We start from the raw sequence: 24186 nt of genomic DNA on the forward strand, positions 1-24186 counted from the left end.
GTAAAAAATACCTCAGAATTGTACTTTAAGTACAGTACTTGAGAAAAAGTACTTAGTTACTTTACACCACTGAGTAGCAATTCCACAAAGTAGGAAAGACCCTAGCAGTGTTCATTTTGACAGCAATTTTGATTTAGTTTAAGTCATTAAAGTTTAAGACTTTAGAATAAAACTCAATGTAGTTTTAGTCATATCTTAGTCATCTGAAATGTTTTAGTTTTAGTCTATTTTCTTAATATCATAAGATTTTAGTCAACTAAATCGACAGTTGATTTAGTCAGTGAGGTAAAACACATTTTTAGCAGGCCTTGATGGTGTCGTAATGACTGGTTTATACTCAGCCGTGTTCCGAATCTACAAGCTCACAGCGCGTCGCAGACGTGTTCTGAGCTTGTAGATCAGCTATTTTTGGAGCCAATCATAAAATGAATTGTCTTAGTTCTTACTGGACCTCTTGTCCACTAGTCCTCCCTAACATTTTCAGTTTGTATTTGTTGGCTAAATTGTCACTGTACAAAAGCTAAATAAAAACTAAGCTAACAAGCTCACGCTCACGGGTTTGCATCGAGACAAGTTGTGAGCTTGTTCTACAAAGTAATATGTAAATGAAGTTTTAAACCATTTTAGTGGAGTAAAAAAAAACACAGTTTTGCCTCTGAGATGTAGTGGAGTAGAAGTATAAGGTATTGGAAAATGGACATACTCAAGTAGAGTAAAAGTTCCTCGAAATTGTACTTGAGTACAGTACTTAGTTACTTTCCACCACTGTGAGGATATGTTTTCCAACATCAAGTAGCGATGCCTCTCTGACCAAAAACAGACCTTCTTACCTCACTGAAGGCTCAGTGTCATGTGACTCATGTCCATTTAAAACACACTGATAACCAAGGTGTTGACCCATTCAATCCGGGAACGCATCTGTGTCATTTTAGATTTCTTTGGCTATTCAAAAATCTTGAAGATCTGCTATTTTTGGGGGAAAAAATCATGAAAATGTGCGCACATCTTTGAAAATATATATATATATACATTTTAACTCAAATCATTGCTTCTGGGGGGGTCCCTGGAACAACATATTTTGAAATGGAGGTACGCGGGCCAAATACTTATTATTTTGGGGGTCCTTTACATGAAGAAGTTTGAGAACCACTGATTATAGCAGCATACGTTTTTTCAAAAAACTGTTAGGATTTAGAAGACATTTGTAGAATCCCCAGAAGCAAAGATTTGAGTTACAAATGTTCTCTTTTAAAAAAATTGCACACATTTTCATGATTTTTCAAACAATTGCAGATCTACAAGCTCATAGCGTGGCACTCGTGCCGCGCTATGAGCTTGTGTATCTATCTGCTATGTTTTAATAGCCAAAGTATAAGATGATTAAAGTGGTTCAAATTTAAAATGACAGATGCTTTCCTGGTTTTGGTTAAAACACAGTGATAACCAAGGTGTTAATCACTTAACAACCCCTATATACATAGTTGACTGGAGTCCCCCTGAGCTCTATACTAGGCCTTTATTTTGTACTTTGGCTATTCAAAAAAAGCAGATATACAAGCTCATAGCGCGGCACTCGGTGAAAATGTGTGCAAATCTTTGAATATAATATATATATATATTTTTAAAGCAACATTTTTAAACTCAAATCTTTGAGTTTAAAGAAAATATGGGGGTCCCTGGAACAAAATATTTTGAGATGGGGGTCCGCGGCCAAATACATGTCATTTTGGGGGGTCCTTGACATGAAAAAGATTGAGAACCACTGACATAGCAACATACGTTTTTCAGAAAACTGTTAGGATTTAGAAAACATTTTGTAGAATCGTAACCTCAGGCCATAATGGGTTTAAACACAGTGATAAACAAGGTGTTAACCACTAACAACCCATATACACAGTTAACTGGAGCCCCCCTGAGCTCTATACTAGGCCCCCTCCCCCTTTTCCCTCTACACTTTTATGTCTTCAGCGGAAATAGCCGATCTACTAGTTCACAATGTGTCGCATTGAAATACAGCAATAACAAAAGGTGTTAACCACTTAGGCCAGGGGTCTTCAAGGTTTTTCAGGCCAAGGACCCCTTAGGTGAGAGAGAGATGAAGCGGGGACATTCGTGTTGCATTTCATAGATAGCTTTCAGTGTATGTTGGATTCATGTCAATGTGTATTTTCTGATATTTAACCACTTAAACCGTCAATACTTTTCAAACTTGACCTTTCACTCTGTACTTAGTCTGCTTTTTTTTTTTTTTTCCACCAAACCTCTTTGCCGAAAATAGCCGATCTACAGTACAAGCTCACAACGCCTCGCAGCGCGAGGCGTTGTGAGCTTGTAGATCTGCTATTTTTGGCTAAAGTTCTCCTAAGAATAGGGATGCAAGGGTTAATGTAAAACATATCACACAAAGATATGGTGACCCCCCCTGTAGTAACTCTGAGGACCCCCTAGGGGTTATCCCTTGTTGAAGACCCCTGCTCTAGGCAATTTTTTATCTAATAAAAAGACTTTTACTTGTAACAGAGTATTTCTTATTTTGTGGTATTGCTACTTTTTTTCCACCACTGTTGAATGTGGTCCCTATAAAATGTTCAGCTGCATGAAACAACAGGGCAGAACAATCACACTCTGTCCACAATCCCAGCTGGCCGTCAATCGCTTAATGGAAGTGTTGATTTGATACCGAGTAGAGTTTTTATTACACCACCATCCCCCCATATTCCCACGGGACACATTGAGCTGATGCACGCTGCGAGGGTGATAGTGGCGCAAGAAGTAACTCGGATGCTGTAACTTCAATAAAAAGTATCAATACTACAAGGTAGAGATACTGTTTTTTATCACACGATTTTGCAACCCAATTTTTTTTAACCAGTGCCAATTGTCTAAGTAATCCTGGGCGCTACTCTCCCTCTGCCAGCCTAGGGGAGATAATCTGTTTTAAGTAAAAGGCGTATACTGTACATCAAAATGGTACTTGTAAAAGTATAAAAGCACTGGCATCAAAATGTACTTAAAGTGACAAAAGTAAAAGGACTCGAACACATTTTATTCTAAACATTTTGATTTTGTTCCTTCTTTGTGAAGCCCACAACACATTGTATTAAGATTTAAATGTTTTGTTAAAAATCTGCAAAGTAACTAGTAACTAACAGTTGTAGTAGAGTAAAGTAAAATATGCGCTTCAAAGTTGTACTTAAGTACAATACTTTCAGAGAGAACTGCAGCCCCACAGCCCTTTAGTGCGCCGAACACATTGAGAAATGCACTAAATACTTAAGTAAGGTAATCCCTGAGAGATTAGATTAAGTGGATTCCTGGTCGTTTGTTGGGAACATTTTTTCAATGATGTCTCGGGGTGCTTGCAGCTGTTCGTTAGAGGGTGGGGTTCCCCAACCTTTTTCAGCGTGAGACCACGAAGATGCATTTGGTGTCTTTCCCGGGACTCAAACGCACAAAAATACATGATGAATGAATCCTTTAAGCCCCCTTTTTTATATAAAGTTCTGCATACTTTTTCTTTTTGCACTTTTGGCCAATACTTTTTTACTTTTACTTTAAGTGGAGTACTTCTTCCCAGTGGTGTAAAGTACATTTACTAACTTTGTACTGTACTTAAGTGAAATGTTTAGGTATTTCTTACTTTAGTGGAGTATTGCCAATTTTCAATACTTTTACTTCTACTCCACTACATCTCTAAGGAAAATATTGCACTTTTACTCCACTACAATTATTCGAAAACTTTAGTTACTAGTTACTTTGCAGATATAAATTAGTATATCATAAAACATACATTAACCACTTTAGCCCTATTTTATACATAGGCTGTTTGAAAATAGCCGATTGCGTTGCTACGCGTTGTGAGTTTGGAGATCTGCTATTTTCAAACATTTTAGTACTTTTACTTTTGGTACTTTAAACATATTTTGATGACAATACTTTTGTACTTTTACTCAAGCACCATTTTGAACACAGGCCTTGTATTGTCACAGAGAGTATTTCTACATTGCGGAATTGATACTTTTAACTCAAGTCCAAAAAAAAATTGTACTTTTTACACCACTGCGTTTTCCAACCGCTGTGTGCATCATTCATTAACGGTCGCTTTACCACACAAAATAATTCTCCTTTGTCCCCCTTTGATAGATGGCTTGGAGCTGGTGGGGTCTCCCGCAACTCTGTAAGGGCCATTCAAGCCAAGGTCACCCGATAGCCCCCCGCTATAGGACTCAGTGCTTTCTAAGGCCTTATTCCACCTTGGCCCCACCGCTTTGAAATCAACCTTCCCATTGTTGTTTTTACTGGCCGTGACAAGGACAAAGGAGCGGGCAGCGAGGGACACACACATGGCCTGAAATGCAATAGGGCTGGGAAGCCGTCTCGGGTTTCCAGCCACTATACTTGATCTGTGGGCTGCTTGACTGACCACCTTATTATCTATGGCCGACCGGGAGCTTATCAATACACAAACTCTACTGGGTCCGCGGACCAAAGACAAACACGTCCTTTATAGAGGAAGTCCCCCTGGACACGGGACACACACACACACACACGCACACGCACACACACACACACACACACACACACACACGCCCCTGGGCTACGGTGACGGGACACGTACGCGAAAAGCCAACTGTCTGAATACCACACAGCTGAAGGAGTGGGAGTTGACGAAAATGTCCGAATGCCAGTGGTGGAAAAATGTGTCAATTTTTTTGCTTCAGTAAAAGTATCAATGCGACGCGTTGTGAGCTTGTATATCTGCTATTTTCAAATAGCCTACATATAAAAAAAACACGGCTAAAGTGGTTAATGTATGTTCTATAATCATTTATCTGCGAAGTACTGAAAATTGGATATACTCCAGTAAAGTAAAAACACCTAAAAATTTTACTTAAGTACAGTACTTGAGTAAATGTACTTAGTTACTTTCCACCTCTGCTAAATACTCAAATCAAAGCTAAAAAGGCAGGCTAAGGTCTTGCTTTATACCACAATGAATATTTCTCTTTCAATCGTATAATGGAGAATGTACGCATAGTTGAATATCATGTGTCAGATTGCAAACATGTTCAAAGATAATGATTAAAAAATACATGTTTTTATTGGGTACACCTAATAGGTAACTCCTCTAAGTTTATTCGTTAATCAGTTAAAAGTGGTGATTAAGCAATAGTTTTGGTAATCATTGCTATAGAGTGTTTGTTCAGTAACAGGGGTCTCAGCGTCTCTCCAGCTCTTTAATAAACATAAAATGCATTTTCAGGTGCATTTTTTATAATGCTCCAGTTCCAAATGTGTCTGCTTACTTCTTTGCTTCATCACTTCCATTTTCACTTGTTTATCCTGTATGCCCTATGAGTTCTCTCTCCTAAAATTGGTGAAAATGCATTTTCAGTTAGGCTATTCTCGAGGTTGAAATTGCTACGTGGCAACACACCAGACTGATTGCTGTACCTTTGTCACCTGTGATGAAGTCATGACTCATGAGTGAACATGCTGTTCTAATGATTCATTCCCTATTTATCGATGGCTTTACAGGTTAAGAATTGATGTTTTTTTTGTTTTACATACATTTTTAACCTAAAGCTTTTTTTTTTTAAGGATTATAGTTATTTAGTAATTGAAGTAGATTTGAAGAATCAATGACGTTCTAATGTCTACAAAATACCCTTTTTGTGTTATTCAATATTCCTGAAAATAAAACTCATGGAGTGTACTCTCTGGATATTGCGTTTTGAAAATAAAAATAATTTAGCTCAGTGGGAAGTCCTTGAATGAGTCGGAAGAATACGTTGTCATTAAACACTTGTGATTTGACAACGCCGACTAGCCGACACTATCTTTGGACTAAATCAGAACTATTAACCATTGAAACCATACTTTGTTGACCGTGGTCCTCCAGGGTCTATACTTTTCCCTCACACACCAAATCTCTTCGCCGAAAATAAAATCTCTTCGCTGAAAATACCTGATCTACAACCTCACGCATCGCGACACGTATACTGTTACAGATGCTTTTTTATTTTATTTTCTTACTTTTGAAATGTGAAATGGGCCATGCATAATGAGTACTTTTACTTTTGGTATTGGGAGTTTTAACCTCATATCTCCAAAACTGTTACTTTTCAGGATTCAAATTCAAAAATAGCAAAAGTAGCAGATCGACAAGCTCAAAACGTGTCCTTTCACGCCGCGTTTCAAGCTTGTAGATCTGCTACTTTTGATGCTTTCGTGTGAGGCTGTAGTATGATCAAGTAGGTCGTTAAATTACGAACAAACACAAAGCGTTAAAACATGGTAGATAAGAGCTTTCTGCCCGACAACAACGATATGCATGTATAATCTGTGTACTTCTCCTACCACCGATCTGATAGATATGGGGGGGTGGGTGGTGCACTGGGTGGCGGCATGGGGGCGGGTGGTGGCGGGACACCTTCTATTTCAGATGTGTGTGTGCAACTCCCAACAATGAACAGCCTCAGGCATCCTGTGCAGGTGTGACCGATTTAATAAAAAAAGAAAGAGGAAAAAAAAGAAAACGTAACTTCTTACCCAGTGTAAATAAGAGCCAAAGCTACCAGGTGCACCCTTTGTTTGTGTGGGACTTGGCAGCAGAGTCTGTTTCGCAATGGGGCCAAAGAGAAAAAAAGAAATCACAATGAAGGTGAGGTCGTACGGGCTTTAGAAACCCAGCTGATCGGAAAGATAAATGCTACGCCTCGGTGGAGGGAGTACTCCCAATATTTATTTTAACTTATAGCTCTATTATGTCATTTATTGTTTAGTGAACAAAATGTTATTTTGTCCAATCTGAATGGTAGTGTATGTTAATGCAATGTAACTTCTATACAATTGGTTGTATTTTTGGTCTCCCTACTCTTCTATTGAGTCATTTAGATGTCTAGGTTAGACACAACCTTTGACAGGATTCCGTTTCTGGTTTGAAACAAATGTTCTCCCCTGAGCAAGCACACAGGCTCTATTAGCTCAGTTGTAAAGTTTTCGGCACTTGCGCAGGAGACCAGGGTTCAAATCCAGGGTAGAACAAGAGTTACATATTGCAGCTTTAGATAATAATAGAAATATCAAAACGGAGAAAGACCGTGTTACAAGTAAAAGTCCTGTATTAGAACCTTTACATGAATAAAACTACAAAAGTATTGGTAAAGTAAAATGACTCCATATGAATACCCCATTTCACAATTTTGTCAAATTTAAACACTTTGCATTACACCACGTTGTGAGGCTATTTTCAAAGCGGTGTTTGTTTCGTAATCATATTTGTTTTGTCAAATAATTACACTGGAGTAAAAAGTACAATGTACCACTCCCAAATGGGAGACGAGCTGTTTGTTACTGCCATGTCGACAGTGGTGGAAAGTAACTAAGTACATGTACTCAAGTACTGTACTTAAGTACAATGTTGAGGTATTTGTACTTTACTTGAGTATTTCCAATACTTTAAATTACTTCTACTCCACTACATCTCAGAGGCAAATATTGTACTTTTCTCTCTAGGTCGTCCTCAGACGAGCCCTCCATCGTTGCTTCCAGTCATCCCGACTCTCCATACATCTGGCCAGCTCATTGGTGCTATGGGCTCCTGCATCCTTCTTGAGCGTGTCCACATATGTTGGTGTGGGGCGTCCTCTTGACCGGTGCCCATGTGTTGGTTCCCAGAGCACCAGTTTGCTGGCTGGCAGCTCTCGGTGCCTTTGGCAGTGTCCTGCTAGTCTCATTCTCCTTACAGCAATCTTCTCGCTCACCCTTGGTATTCCCTCATACAGGATTATGTTGGTAACATGCGCACTCTTGCTGATGTTAAGCACTGCACGCAGCATCCTGGTGTAGCACCCGTCCAGGGACTTCTCAAGGGCTGGTTTCAGGGTCCAGCATTCACTGCCATAGAGAAGAACGGACTCTACTGTCGCGTAGAAGAAGCTGAGTTTGATTTGGCGGGGGAGATTGGAGTTCCATACACTGGTCATGCCATTCAGGGCCCTCCATGCAATTGCCTTCCTCACTTTAAGATCTTGCTCAGTTGAGTTGACCCATGAGCCCAGGTATTTGAAGTCCTCGACTTCTTTCAGCACAGTGCCTCCTGCTGTAGTCAGAGGTTGATGTTCTGGTGGAACGTTGTAGGTGAGGACCTCAGTTTTCTTGGCGTTTAGCCTGAGGCCGACCTTGGCGCACTCTAGCTCTACCCTGTTCAGTAGTTCTTGTGCTTGTTCCACGTTGTCAGAGAGCAAACTGATGTCATCCGCATAGTCAAGGTCTGTGAGGACCACTGCGGGGTGTCGCCTCGACTTCCTTGGCGTTAGTGTGAAGCCAAGTTCCTGCTCTCGCCCACTGATTGCTTTCCTGAGCGCATAATCGAGGACTATAATGAAGAGAAAGGGGGCTAGTGTATCCCCTTGCATAACCCCAGCCAGGATGTCAAACTCCTCGCTGTTGCCGTCTGGGGTCACCACCTTGGCCCTTGTTCCTGCGTACATGGACTCTATTGCTCGGAGTAGGTTGGGAGGAATCCGGTATGCCTTCAGGATCTTCACCATCATGCCTCGGTGGATCGTGTCAAATGCCTTTTTGAAGTCTATAAAGCATAGGACTGCAGTCAGGTTGTCCCTCTTTACCTCCTCAATCATTCTCCTAAGTGCCAAGATCTGAGCTGTTGTAGTTCGTCCCTCTCGGAAGCCGTTCTGATTCTCCCTCAGGTGAGGGTCAATTGCTTGCCGGACCCTGTTTAGGATCATGCGGTTGTAAGCTTTAGCAATGATACATGTCAGACTGATGCCTCGGTAGTTGTCCGGCTTTGAGAGGTCCCCGGATTTGGGCACTGGGATGATGTTTGACAGAGACCACATGTCAGGCCGCCGATGCAACAGGGCAAGGTTACAGAACTCTAGAATGACGTCGTCGAGATCACAGTTCTTCAGGACCTCTGGGGGAATGCCATCTGGACCGGGACTTTTTCCCACTTTCACTGTGGTTTTCGCCCTGGCGAGCTCCCCAGGCGTGAAGGGATCATCATCGATTTCCAGGTCCGGGACATCTTCCGGCACATCTTCCGCAACTGCTTCTGCCGACTCTCCCAGCAGCCTCTGGAAGTGGCTGAACCAGGTCTTTACCCTCTCCTCAGGGCTGTGTCCCTTGACCTGTCCCTCCTTGGTCCTCTTCCTCCCAGTCATCTCGTTGATGACCCTCCAGGCCTCTCCATATTTCTGGTCACCCTGCGCTTCCTGCACTCTCTGCACTTTCTCCATCAGCTTCTCCCCTTTGATGGTGTCGTATGTGCTGAACAGAAGATGCTTGGCTTCATTCAGCTCCATACGTCTCTCCACAGTTGGCTCCTTCTCAAATATGAGACGGGCTTCCTCCATCTTCCGCCGTGCCGCTACCACCCCTGGGTGCTTGGATCGCAGGGAAGTACGGACTCTCTCCATCATGGGTACACACAGTTTGGTCGCCTCCTCGTTGGCAGCAACGAAACGCATGTATTCGCTGCTGGGATCCGCTCCCATATCCAGCTGCTGGAATCGCTTCCTCACCTCCTCTGTGTACCTGGTTTGGAGGCCAGGGTCGCTGGAGAGCGCTTTCCAGTTATACCGGATCCTGGGGCTTGGTTTGGGGGCCCTGAGGCTCAGACGCACCTTCATTGAGACCACTCGGTGGTCTGAGCCCACAGTACTGAATGTGGAGTATGGTTCTGCATTCATAATGGAGTTCCTCCACTTCTTCCTCACAAGGATGTAATCCAACTGTCTCAGCGTACCAGTGGCTCTATCTCGGAAGGTCCACCTCTTTCCTATCCTCTTCCGGAAGATGGTATTTGCCGCCATAGCTCGTGTTCTGTGAGGAAGGCAGTAAGGTAGGTGCCATTGCGGTTAGTAGAGTCGTGGTAAGGGAAGGGTGTGTCCTCTGGTCCAAGCCTTGCGTTGAAGTCCCCAAACTTTTACTCCACTACAATTATTTGAAAACTTAGTTACTAGTTACTTTGTAGATTTTTATATACATTTCCGCCATTTGAAATTAGCCGATCTACAAGCTCACAATGTGTCGGGATGCAACACATTGTGAAATTGTAGATCTGCCATTTTCAAAAGATTGGTATACATTTAAAAACTTCTGTATAATGAGGACTTTCTACTTTTGGTACTTTAAGTACATTTCTACAATGCAGTATTGATACTTTTACTTAAGTAAAACATTTGAGTACTTTTTCCACCACTGCATGTCGATTATCAATCTATGGCAATGCCCCTTGTGGTGTGGCCGTATGAGTTGAAAGTGTTTTAACTGACAGGTGTAATTTACACTTGAAAGGGTGAGCATGACATTAAGAGGATAAAAGGTTCAGTCTCTGATGAATATATCATATGCAAGACAAGAACTTCACTTGAAATGGTATCCTTTTGGTAACTTAAATTGGATGTTTCTGCCCGAAAGTGGCCATAAATAGATAAATAAGTGTGCGCGCGTGCGTGCTTCTAATACACGCGTCTCTAAGAATATATTTTTCTAATTATGACCGTGCGTGCGTGCGTGCGTGCGTGCGTGCGTGCGTGCGTGCGTGCGTGCGTGTTTCTAATACACGCGTCTCTAAGAATAAATGTTTCTAATTATGACATTTAAACAATTTAATTGAGTTCAAACCTTGAACAGAACAACTTGAAATGGGTTTGCGATCAAAGTCCATTTGAGGGTCCGCGACAGGAAAAATCTGCTACTACAGTAACAAACGCCAGTTCGGCTAAATAAATTGATGAGATAATTCTACCCACATCCCAGTGATAATAAACTGTAATTAAGGGATAATCAACAACAAGCTGTGTGGTTAGCATGCACACGATGCGGAGGATCCACAGAGTGCATTATTCTAACAGGCACCCTTGCAATAGAAACTTTGCGCGGCACCACCGCATCTCTGTCAACAAGACGTCAAAAGAATCGGAGTACTTCTCTTCTACCACCGCTGGAAATGAGTGCCAGCTGAGGCAGTCAGCTGACAGTAGTTACGTCTGTTACCGCAATGTCAACACATGCGTTTTGTGTTCCCCAATTTCCAGCGCTTGTTTACACAGCTCTAATACTATGTAACACGACTGGGAGTGTATAAGCGCCACTAGCAAAAAGGCAAGGCAGTGGCTCAAAAGGCAAGGCAGTGGCTCTGAAGCCATGGCAGTGGCTCTAAAGGCAAGGCAATGGCTATAAAAGGCAGGGCAGTGGCTCTAAGTTGTCCTAAAGGCAAGGCAGTGGCTCTAAAGGCAAGGCATTTGGCTCTCTGATATGATCAGTGGTGGAAAAAGTACTCAAATGTTTTACTTAAGTAAAAGTATCAATACTGCAACATAAAGTACAAGTAAAAGTACAAGAGTATTGGCATCAAAATGTACTTAAAGTACCAAAAGTAAAAGTAGTGGCATCAAAATGTACTTAAAAGTATCAAAGGTAAAAGTACTCATTATGCAAAATGTCCTATTTCAAGTTTTCAAATGTATAAAAATATTTTGAAAATAGCAGATCTACAAGCTCACAATGCGTTGTGGGCTTGTAGATCGGCTATTTTCAAACGGCCGAAATGTATACAGAGCTGAAGTGGTTAATGTAGGTTTTGTAATAATAATCACAATCTACAAACTAAGTAGTAACTAAAGTTTTCAGTAAAAGTACAATATTTGGATCCGAGATGTAGCGGAGCAGAAGTAAAAGTATTGGAAATTGGATATACTCAAGTAAAGGCCAGTGAAAGGAACAGCTCCTTCTTACCTCCAGGCTATGGTCAACGCTTATACTCCTGCCCGACCACTTTGGTCTGCCGCCTCGGGGCGACTGATTGCCTCGTCGCTCAAGGGTCCTTCTGGCCGATCTACACGGTCACGGCTCTTTTCTGTTCTGGCCCCACAGTGGTGGAATGAACTCCCCACTGATGTCAGGACAGCAGAGTCACTGCCCATCTTTCGCCACAGGCTGAAAACCCACCTCTTCAGGAAACACTACCCTTCCTCTTTGCCTGGCCTACTTGCTGTCAATTAGTTGTACGAGCTCTTGTCTTATTGGATCTCGTTTATTCGATACACTCATTTGTTTTAGCTCTTGCTCATTTGATTTTCCTACTTTGTCCCATCTGTTTATGAAAGTAGGTAGTTGATATATTGCACTTTTACTTTAGCACTAGGTATACTCTTAGTTGCTTGTTTTAGAAGAGAATGCACTTGATACTTCTGGTGATTAGTAGTAGTTTCGTTCCCTACCTACAGTATGTTGAATGCACTTATTGTAAGTCATTTTATCAGACACGCCCCCTTCCTATACAAACCCACTATAACTTCAAACTCCATTTGTAACATGTTAGATTCATCAAAAACACCCGTCCTTGGTTCTGGTGACTCACCCTGCCCTCCTAATACGTGAGGGGGCCGTGTTTTTTCGATTACTTTTTTCATTTATTTTATTTTATTTTTAACACGGCCCCCTCGCGTATTAGGAGGGGCAGGGTGATCAAATGACCCAAAGTTTTTTTTAAAAGTGAAATATCCCTTTAAGTAAATGTACTTCGTTACTTTCCACCACTGGTGTCTACGTAGGCGTTGCGCCTTTTTGCCTTCCTGGCTGTGCCTTGGGTTTGCCTGCCACCTGTTCCGGGTGCCTGATGCAGAGCCCAGCCAGCCTCACTATACTGACCTCGTCTGTGACCTGTGGTGCTCTAAGGTTAGAGATAAAGGCAACGGCTCTAGACTTCAGGGCCCCTCGGAGTCTACAGGCAAGGCTAGGTTGGTCGACCTGACCAGTAAGATCATCCGAGACAATGCAACTTCAGGACATGTCAACCGCTACATAACTAAAAAGGCAATCCAGGTCTATTATGAGCCCACCCGCCCCATTCACTCATCATTCGAGCTTTTTACCATCAGGCAGGGGTCCCATTTAGGATATTTTAAACAAGAACATTATAAAATAATCCAAACCATCCAACCCCACACATGTCTGCCTTTGAGCAGTAGTGATGTAAGTCAAACTAAATGTAAGGCGGGTGGGTGGGGGTTCAAATGTACTCATCATTTTGGGGGGGTGGGGGGGGTATCTTTTTCATAAGGCTGACCCACTTGATTTAGAGCCTACCTTGAAATATATTACGTGGTCCTCAAAGGACAATGGCTTGTCTTCAGTAAATGTATTCAACGTTTTTTTTTCCCACTGACAACCTGGCGTCTGCATTGCGAGTGTGTACAGTAGCTACAGTATTTTGGAACTTTCTTCTTTTCGAAAAACAACTTTAATCACATTTTTCGAATTGATTGAGTTGACTTTGCTTTTCTAGCTTAATCCAAAATATGGCACCAGTCTGACTCTAATAGCAATATAATTGCAACAACTCACAGTGCAATACATATCGGGTTTTCTAAGTTTTCCTGTTCAGATGCAAAGGGTTATGTGAGACAAATTAAGGAGTAGTATGTTCATTTTAGCTCAATTTAACCCTGAGAGTGTACCCAAGTGTGTGTAACCTTGTTTTTGTCGCATTCCTGAACGAATAATTTGAAGACAGTCAGTAGGACACTCAAATTATTGGCCCCAAGAATGCGACAAAAACTAAAAAAGCTCCATTAATTCAAGGCTTCATGGGGTGTGTAATTGACAGAAAATAAGTTGTTTTTGGGTGAACTACTCCTTTAAACATGAGTCAAGGCAAAGACCAAACGCTGACAAACATTTGACACACAAGCAACGATGCATCACCTAAAAGTTTATGTAAAGTCATTCTGTTCCAGCAACCGTTATATTTGACAAGTCCCAGTGCTTATGAAGGAAATCGTCCAATATTATTTTATGCCACAAACATGGCATTAAAACTGTACCGAGATGTAATAAGTGTCTCCAAATGAGATACGTATGGAACTACATAAAACATATATATACGCCCACACATGAGCAAAATGTTCACTGGAATAGCTAAGTAAGGTAAACATACCAGCCGGGTCAAGCCTCGTCAAACTGTATTAAGATTACCTCTAACTCAAAGCGTTTCAAAGAGAAGGAGGTATTAAGTGCTCAAATGTGGATTTGATTTTAAACGGAGAGGTTGAAGGAAAATAAACATTTTCTCAGCGGATTCTTTTTTTTCATCAGAGGAAGCACTTAGGTGAGGAAAAATAAAAAGGGGGGGGGGGGGGGGGATCATGTCAGCATAATATTGTTGAGAACACACAACACTGGGTTTTGATATCCTCGTGTTTTCTTGCGACAACTTTCAAAATAGAGGAAGAACGACTCGGGGATAAATGTATTAATTCATCTCACGAGTGAAAATTTGCGTTAGTCCAAGCCTAGCCTGGCGTCAATACCATTTTCAGGTTTATGATCCGGTCGGAGCGGAAATAACCTTACGTCATCGGGTGACCGGAACCAACGACCGGAACCACTGGCGCCGTACACTTCTAAAAGGATTCCCGTTTAGTTTGGTACAATCGTTTCGTTTGGTATAATAATGGTTTGGTACAGTATGTCCATTTTCTATTCTAACTCATAGCGCGACCAGTGAGACTAAACTAATTGATTTGCATTATATGGTGGACAAAAACAATGCCACGCCAACCGGAACCAACCACCGGAACCACGATTATGTTTTTCCTTTTTTCTAAACCGGATCACACGGCTAGTTTTAGAGCGAATACCGGGCTTTCCTCCGAGGTGGAAAGCCTGGTGACGCGAGGTTAGTCCAAGCCCCAATCAGCAATTTGTGTGACAGCTTGAAAGGAGCCCCCCACACAAGCATGCAGTTTCCTAAACACAACCTTCAATATATAAAATGATGACGGTATTATTATTTTTCTGTTGCTGTACAGCAAACCAGTAGAAGGAATGAAGGGTATGCATTCAAAACGGGTATCATTCACAACAAACGGCCTAAATGCACAAAATCTCTGCCTGTCCCCTGCGTACCCCCCAGAAACATTTGACCGTTCCAACTTTAAACTTGGCATGTCTATCGCCGAAGACATGATGGAGTGCAGTGCCGAGCAGTGTTGCCAGGTCTGCTCATTATAATTTCCCCCCAAGATTTTATTTGAAAATAGCTGAAAGTGCTCATGTGGCCCATATAGCTGCTTCTTTTGGGCTTGTTTTCCTAGACCTGGGTGCTTGTTTCTCTCACAGAATCTGTCAACGCTGGTGCAGAGTGCATGCGTTGCGTGTCTGTCCGTTCGAATGCTTGACCCCTCTGACTGATCTACGTCAAACCTGGCATGTTGTATTGTCCAGGACGCAGAGGGCATGATGTGCCAAGTGGGAAGTCGGTCGGATTGGAGGTTGTCCAGAACCCGTGCGCCAATGGATCTCCATACTGTATTATGGAGATCCCTGAGGAATACACACAGCATGTCTGTGTGAACCGTCTGACTGATACCAGTACTATGACGTCACGTTGATGACATCAGAGACCTCCATATATGGGCAAAAGAGGCAGACAGACGGGTACAACGGGTAGTGCATAACCAGAGGGGCATGCTGTTCCAAACGGGAATCGTGGTAGTAATAACAAATATTATAATGAAAAACCAGTGTTGATCTTGTTAGTAATACATTGCAAACTATTTGTGTATTTCATTCATCGTTTATCTCCATATTTCATAAATGAATGCCCAGTACGGTAGATCAGCAATTTTTTTGCTATCTTCGTGAAAATGTGTGAAAATCTTTGAATAAAATGACATGCCCAGACCAGGGAGGCCAGGTTGAAAGTGGTTAAGTGTGTCTGCGGGGGTTTATAAATATTGAACCAATAAAAAGTATTAACAAGATTATTAAGCTTATGACTAAATAATAATAATACAAAAAAAACACTGGATCCATTGAAACATAAATGATATAGTCCCCTCCCTCCATTTCCTGAACATAGCCATACAAGGTTTTCACCAGACAGTATGTTGGGCCTTTAATGGAAAGCTCATATGACACGCTGTGGGGCCCGCGGCGTCGGACAAAATGTCTATTTTTACAACAATTATGACATGTTTTGTTTCAACGCATTAATATCACGGATGAATGCTTGAGGAGTGGGAGTGAGAGGTGTAAATAAACCCTGTGACAGGGTCTATGGGCCGGTGGAGGTGGTACATAGACCCAGGGCTGAGGGAAGTATAAATAAATCTCCTCCCTATACGATAGCAAACATACGCGGACAATTACATGCCATTGGAGGAACAGTTATTGAACTGTGTTTCGACAAGCTGGCAGAACCGGGTTTGAAACGGTGCATAAGCAGCCTGTGGAAGAAGTACGTTTTTTATTCAAGGAAAAATTGCAATACTTAGACATACTCAAGTCAAGTTTAAGTCCTGTGTTAAAATATTTACTTCAGTAAAAGTGCAAAAGTATTGTCAGGAAACTTAAAGGGATAGTTCACCCCCAAAAAATCGATTAGTCACCCCATGGAGACTTGAATTCATGGATATAATTTGATGATCGGCGGACCGGTAGGCAGCGGTTCCGGTAGGAGACACAAAGGAGACCCAGAACCGCTGCCAGTCATCAAAAAAATCCATTAATTCAAGTCTTCATGGGGTGACTAATCGATGGAAAAAAAGTCATTTTGGGGGTTAGTCCGTGAGCCAGGGGGGTTGGTCAGTACCATCTGAGGGGAATAATGCTCATAGTGATTTTTGTCAAGGTATGCATGTCTAGAGTTAGAAAATATGTGATAGCTTGCACCAATGGTAGCTTTATGGGTGCTATCAAGCATTTTATTTTATAACACTAGGCGAAAATGACATGGGTCAATCTATGAAAACATACTATTAACCCCCCCCCAAAAAAATATACAAAAGGTTTTTCAATTGGTTCTGGTACGTCTAGGCATGCTTAAGAACATACAAAAAAATCTAAGAAATTATATTTCTCGTAAAGCCATCATTTTCAAGATGGCGTCCAATATGACTGCCATGAGCTTAAATGGCTTTATGATACTGTTCAACCTAGAAAGGTGGTTTTGGTGTCTAAAACTAGGTTTTAGGGTTCAAGAAATATGGCTGAATCAGTGAAATTACCATCAGTTAATTATTTATTGCCAAATCAAAGATGGTGTCCATCCCATGGTGATGTTCCATTGTACTAAATTATGTTAAAAAATATTGCAGTTGTGTGAGGGAATCTGTGAACTTATGGTGATTCATATGGGGACCTGGGGCGGGGGGGGGGGGTTCATAGGTGTAGAATCTATTTCTACTGTTATATTTTCACTTGCTGGTCAGTCTTTGGCCTATGTGCTAAAGGTCAGGTCAAGGTTTCTCTCGCACCTTATCGTCCAACCAGGTGTCCAAGCAGGCAGCAGATATGGTCACTGGTAGACATGTACAGTAGGCCCTATTCACCTCACAATTGACATGGAGCCGTTTGTGGACACCTTGCAGGTATGGAATCAGCCAGAAAAGCTCTATAATGTAATTGTGTTATACAGTCATTCTTCAGCTGCATTGCAAAACTGATGCAAGGTTCAGCACTGGAAGTGGAAATGCATGTGGTTGCAGAACATGACAGGCAAGTTCAGTGGTCAGTCCTGAGTCAGCAGCACTCTTGAAGTGGTTTCTCTCAACTTGGCCAAAGACATTTGAACAGGTACAGCAGTAGCCTACCTGGACACTGCGCATTTCCATTCTACTGGCTGACAGTGGGTAGACAACTTTTTCCTACACTTCACATCCACCAGTTTGAATGTGCAGGGAGCAGTGGTGTGTTCTAGTTTTTTTTTTAAGGTATACTATGATTATTCCCTGCCTCCCACACGCACGGCATGCGCGCGTCTATAATTAATGAAATGTAAAAAAATTGCACGCGCGCTTCGCGCTGTAATGTCTGTCTTGCTCTCGTTCTGTCTCTCGTACTACTCTGGGTTCCTTGTTTGTTTTTGTTGTTGGCGCTGCCTGTCTCACTCTTCCGGGGCTTTACCTGCTGGGGCCAGTGTTGCCATGTCCGCGTATTATAAGCGACTTTGGGCTTGTTTTTCTGTAAAGTTTTCTTGTAAAATGTGTAATAAAAACTCAACAAAAGATACCATTTAAACAAATATATATTCAGTGACTGTTGGACAATCAACAATCCACACACCTACAACAGTCCCTAATAATGTGGTATTGATAAACAATATCACATTCACTTCTTGGAAACAGAAAACTGAACAAATAAAAATGAAAATATTTGGTTAATATCCAAAAACTAAAATAAATGCATTACAAAATATATGTTTTCTTTGTCTGTTTGTCCCATGCTTTCTCTAAATATGATGTAAGTGTGAATATCTTATTTTCAAAAATCCATGCAAGTCTCTCTGCATCACTTAACTAAATAAAATCTAGGTTTTTACACCTATTAAATATGTTTTGATGCAGATTGTGATATAAGGGGCAGTAGAACATAAAGTGGAACTCATTCTTAATGTATGTCACAGTAAGTGAAAATCTGCTCTTCTTCTATTACTCATCTATACCTGGTTTCCTCCTCATAGGTTAACCTATTTAGACCTGGAAAGCATTTAGATTTTAGTTATATCGACATAGGTTTTTCAGAAAACTGTTAGGATTTAGAAGGTATTTTGTTGCTTTCGGGTAGAAACCTCTTATCTCCATATTCTAACTGTCTCTGTTTTCTTTCTCATAATTTAGCGCCCTACTTGATCACACTACAGCGTCACACAAAAGCACCAAAAGTAGCAGATCTACAAGCTCGAATCGTGGCGCAAAGCATTGCATTTTGAGCTTGCAGATCTGCTACTTTTGATATTTTTGAATTTGAATCCTGAAAAGTAACAGTTTTGGATAATATGATGTTTTCACTAGACAGAAGATTTGTACAATCAGCCTCAGGTCTAAATGGGTTAAGGTTAAGACATGAGTCAAAGATTTGTATTCTTACATTAGCGTAAAAACTGAACAAAATTCACAATAACACTAGTTTTTCCTTTTTTTCTCCATTATTTATTCTTTATACATTTATTTATTTCAACTATTAAAAGATATATATCTCAATTTAAAAGGCAAACATCCCAACAATAACCAATAAATGAACTGATATAACACAATACACCAAACAAAGAGTAGCATGCAGGAAGAAGCAATGCTTATTAATTCCTAAATAAGCATTTACAGTAGTTCTAAATGTATGATGGAAAATATGAACTGACTTAACAAAATCAATAACAACAATATCAAAATCTAAGTTAAGGTTAAAACTGACATCTGTCAGTTGTTGCAGTTTATTTGAATATACATGAACACAGCTATATATTTACCTATTTGATTGATACATGTCTAAACATGCAGATATTATGATTTCCATAAGATTTAAGATCTTCTCATTCAGGATGTCATGACATGTAATAAAAGGCTGCACAACACTCAACATGGACATGGATAAAACTCCCTTATACCTTTGATATAGTATTATGTACGTAGGTAATAATAATAATAATAATAATAATAATAATAATAATAATAATAATAATAATAATAATAATAATAATAATAATAATAATAAACTTGACATGAAGTGTTTTACACAGCAATTAAAAACAGCAAAAATAATTAAGCGTGAGTGCTTTACAGAAAAAGCAAAAACAATTTAACAACAAAGCAAAAAAAGAAAAGTAAAATAACAACATTAAAACAATAGCAAAAAAGGCAGTGGATCAGGCAAAAATATTGAATACATGAATAACAACACAGAGATCTACACAACACAAATCAACTGAAAGCAAGAGTGAAAAAACTGTGTCGGTAGAACATAGTCAGGATAAAAAAAATCTACAAGCCAACGATGTGTTGCATCGTGACGTGAAGTTCTTGGTCTTCCCAGACATGCCTCCACCTTTACAAATCCTATTCAAACACTTACAAATATGTACTGGATAGCTACAGAGGCCAATCTACCATCATCATCCCAATAAAAAAAAGCACAACTAAACACAATTCACAAACCATGCCTCATTTAACCGCAGCGTTAATGAAAGAAAGGCTAAGATGAAATAAATATAAATTTCATTCAAATACATTAAACTGGTGCCACCTAAGGGTGCCCTCCTTTCAAAAACATTGCTTCCAGAGCACCCCAAAATTATTTCCACCCCCACTGATAAACACTAGTCTAATCTAATAATAATAATATAATATAATTATAATAATAATAATGTGAATGACAGGAGGAGAGATGATCAGAGAAGCAGAGTTTCTACCACCATCGTTAAAACATGGACTGAAGAATGGAAAGAGGTTCTCAGTGAAGGTGCAACCAGTGAAAGAGTAGAGATGAACTCTGGTGTCCACATCATAAAAGGAGACCAGACCCTCCTCATAATCCACAAACACTCCCACTTTCTGGACCTCCTTTCTTACAGGGAGGAGGACATCAGGGTCAGCAGCAGCACAATACTCGTTTCCATTGCTCAACCATATAGTCCAGTAACCAGTGTTGGGACTCAGTTTGATGTCTCCCTTCCTGTTGATGGACTCTCTGGCCACTCCTAAACTCCAGGCGGTCTTCCCTTTAACCTGAACCTCATAGTAAAACCTTCCTGAGGAGAATCTTTGTTTTCCTAAGACACAGGGACATTTAGAGAATCTCTCCGTGTTGTCAGGGAGATTCTTCTTTACATTTCCATGAATCACTTGTTTTCCGTCATCAGACAGGATGAGGTAGTGATGTGCTGTAGTAGTGTCCAGAGTTACATCCACCTCATATTGTTGGATCCTCCTCAGCTCAGCATCACACAGCTTCCTCTTCATCTCTTGACTGAGTGTCTTCTCCAGCTGAGCCACAGCTGTCCTCACTTTCCCCACATGTGAGCACTGATGGACATTGATGTTTGTCCAGTCCTTGGTGGGTCTCCACCCAGTGCTGATGGAAGGGACGTTCTGGAGGAGGTGGAGGTGGTCTTCAGTGTGTGAGAGCTGCTTCAGCTCAGAGCTTCTCTTCTCTAACTCAGTGATTTCCTGATGCAGCTCTTTAATGAAGCCTTCAGCCTGTTTCTCTGTTATTTTCTGCTTCTCTTCAATCACATCAATGAGCTCAGCCTGGCTTCTTTCAATACAGCTGATGAGAGCATTGAAGACCTGCACACTGTCCCCTATCTCTCTGTCTGCATCTTTCTTGTTGAGCTCTACCGAGTGTTTGATCTCCTGAATCTTCTCTTGTCTCCCCTGGATCATCTGCTGAACTTCAGCCTCTGTCTTTCCCAGCTCAGCCTTCTTTCCTTCACATGCTTCTTCCAGAGATACAATGTGATGGGACTTGTGGTGTGACTCAGTGCAGGACTGACAAACACACATGTGGTCAGTCTTACAGAACAGCTCCAGAGGTCTGTCATGTTTCTTACAAATAAAGTCTTCCACGTTCTTTACAGGGTCGATTAATTTGTGTTGTTTTAACCCTGAGATTCTCTGATGAGGCTCCAGGTGAGTCTCACAGTAGGAGGTCAGACACACCAGGCAGGACTTCAGGGCTTTGAGTTTGGTCTCGATACAGACGTCACAGGAGACTTCATCTGGTTTAGCAGCCTCTCGGTTGGCAGTGTGATTTATTTTCAGCTGCAGTGACTTCCTAAACCGGTTAGCCATCTCAGAAATGAAAGTATTGACTGAGACTTTTGGTCTTCTATAGAAGGTTTTGTTACAAAGTGGACACTTACACACATCATTAGTGTCCCAGTAATATGTGATACAGGTTTTGCAGTAGTTGTGTCCACATGGAGTGGTGACTGGATCAGTGAACACATCCAGACAGATAGAACACCTGAACTGCTCTTCAGATGGGAGACTGCTGGCTGACGCCATTTTCTACACATTGAGAATAAAAGTGAAAGTATCAGTAGTAGTTCTTGAATGCTACTTCTCATAGCTTGATAGTTATTAATGGGATTGTATTGGAATAGGCACAATAATGTTGAACAATGTTCTATACTTGACATGGAAACATTACATTTCACTTTTTACCAATTGAAAGATCGGACAGAGGAATGTCAAGGAATATGAAAATATGAGAAAAGCACGTTTGGGTACAGTTTCACGTACCTTATATTATTGTCTTTTAGTGAATAATAAATCCTTATCTGCTGTACTCACCTGTCTTTAAGTGGTCAGTATTGCTGTTAAAGTCCTGTTGAAGGTTTTGTAGCGCATGAGCGCTCTCACCAAACTGTTGAAGGTTTTGTAGAGCGTGTGAGCAATGTCACTTCACCGTTTACTTTCAGTTTAGAGATGTTGAGAAATGTCCTCCTTGCACGATAGCTGTTAACCCTTCACACCCTCCACTCTGCACTGCATGTTAGTAATTGCATGTCCTTTAATTTTAGACAGTATTTACATTTCAAGATGACAATTTACATAAGAACAGTCAACTATTGGCAACGGTTCAATATTTTTCAAAGCCAAGCAAACAATAATGACTATAGCAACACTGAATGTAAGATGAAAAAAATGTAAACCCTATTCAACAGAAACATTTTAACATTGGTTTCCCTTGCTCACTACTAGTGTTTTACTTTACCTCATCGTGACGTAAAACATTAAGGTGCAAAAACACATCGGTAGGTCCACATATTAGCAGTTACATGAGATAAGACATGAAAACACTAAGCTTCAGAGCTCCCAAAACAAACTGATACGACTACTTCTCGGCCTCAAGCCCATGACCCACCTAATTCCAACACACTTTGCTAGTTCAGGATGGCTCAGGTAAGAAGATAGGGTTAAGCAAATACAAATGTTTTTTAAGATAGTCAAAGAGACATTGCCCTTAGTGCCCTCATACATGTCAAACTACTTCTCCAAAGTGAGTGACACTCACAACACTAGAGGGAGCCACCATGATCTGGTTAGCCTACTCCTCAAATATAGAACCCACACGGGAAAGTTCTCATTCTATTTTTTTTTATATTTCTTTCTTGGCTTTTATGCCTTTATTGATAGGATAATAGGCTGACAGGAAATGGGCAGAGAGATGGAGAGTGACACGCAGCAAAGGCCGGCGGGGCCGGGACTCAAACCCACGACATGCTGTCAGGCTATTTTGGAGCCTAGGAGCCTGGACCGCTACGTTAAGTTCTCATTCTACCGCTCTGCCACCACAATGTGGAATGTCCTGACACCATCCATTAAATGGTAAATAAATGGTAAATGGTGCATTTATATAGCGCTCCAAAAGCGTTTTACATAGATTGTGCATTACACTCACCCTTTCACACACAGTCATACACCGATGGCGGAGGAAACCATGCAAGGCACCAACCTGCTCATCGGGAGCAATTAGTGGTTCAGTGTCTTGCTCAAGGACACTTCGACACTAACTCGATTAAAGGATGTGTAACACTGGTTTCTTTCATAATTGACCTGAAAAAACATCTATTAGGAGCCACCTTTTTTTTGTACATAATAGTGTTTGTATTTGTTGATGACATGTATTATTGTGTTAATCTTGTATGCTATGTTGATGAATTGAACACATAGGACCACGATGGAAACTTAGATCAGCTGACACAGGAATGCTGTCCGAGTCTTGTCTAAAAAACACCCTGGACAACGCTCCACAAGTCCTAAACTCTTCTCCCCTTTTGACCTTTTATTTTGTATTTCACATTTACCTTATAAGTCACTCTGGATAAAATGTCGTTGTGGGTTGCGTTTTTTTGGGTCTTGTTTCTAAAGTGTACTTGCTTAGGCTTGCTTCAAAAAATAGCCTAGGTTTTAAGTGCTCATGTGGCCTAAGTTGCTTCTTTTGGGCTTGTTTTCATAGAACTGGTTTCTTATTTCTCTCGCAAAATCTGGCAACACTGGCTGGTGAATGAAATCACAGAAGACTCGTCCCTAAACACACTCGCCCCGGGTCTAATCGGGGTACATCAGTGATGTACCCCAAGTTACTCAGGAAGAGTAACAGTTATTACTTATTTCTTGTTTTCAAGAGCTATATTACATATTGCATTACATATTACTTTTGCTGCAACACGTCGCATTGCAGATTTTTGCAACTTATTAGCTTGTATTTGATTAGATTTTTAATTTATTTAGCACAATGTAAAAACAATACAAAAAACAGTACACAAAATATAAAAAGAAAAGTGCATGATTGAACATGATTGAAATACCTGATTATCCATGAAAAGTTTACTGATAATAATTAGCCAACATAGTTGACATATTAGATTTT

At 40.9% G+C, this 24186-nt stretch overlaps 2 protein-coding genes across 2 annotated transcripts in view; both read right to left on the reverse strand.

Moving 5' to 3' along the window:
* The window catches only part of cfap299 (cilia and flagella associated protein 299), a gene marked incomplete at its 5' end in the record, with an annotated part of 137443 nt that overhangs the window by 88304 nt on the left and 24953 nt on the right, over window positions 1–24186 (reverse strand). The gene's annotated exons all lie outside the window — the stretch shown is intronic.
* LOC308088212 (E3 ubiquitin-protein ligase TRIM21-like) lies at window positions 12557–22213 on the reverse strand (the record flags this gene model as incomplete). The annotated part of the gene is made up of 3 exons (XM_080432620.1): window positions 22104–22213; window positions 20184–21818; window positions 12557–12703 (listed from the first exon to the last, which is right to left on the reverse strand). The coding sequence occupies exons 2-3, from the start codon at window positions 21813–21815 to the stop codon at window positions 12557–12559; spliced, it is 1779 nt and encodes a 592-aa protein (XP_080288746.1). The 5' UTR covers window positions 21816–21818; window positions 22104–22213.

This window comes from Gymnoscopelus braueri (assembly GCF_963280865.1).
Source record: "Gymnoscopelus braueri genome assembly, chromosome: 7".
NCBI classification, from domain to species: Eukaryota; Metazoa; Chordata; class Actinopteri; order Myctophiformes; family Myctophidae; genus Gymnoscopelus; species Gymnoscopelus braueri.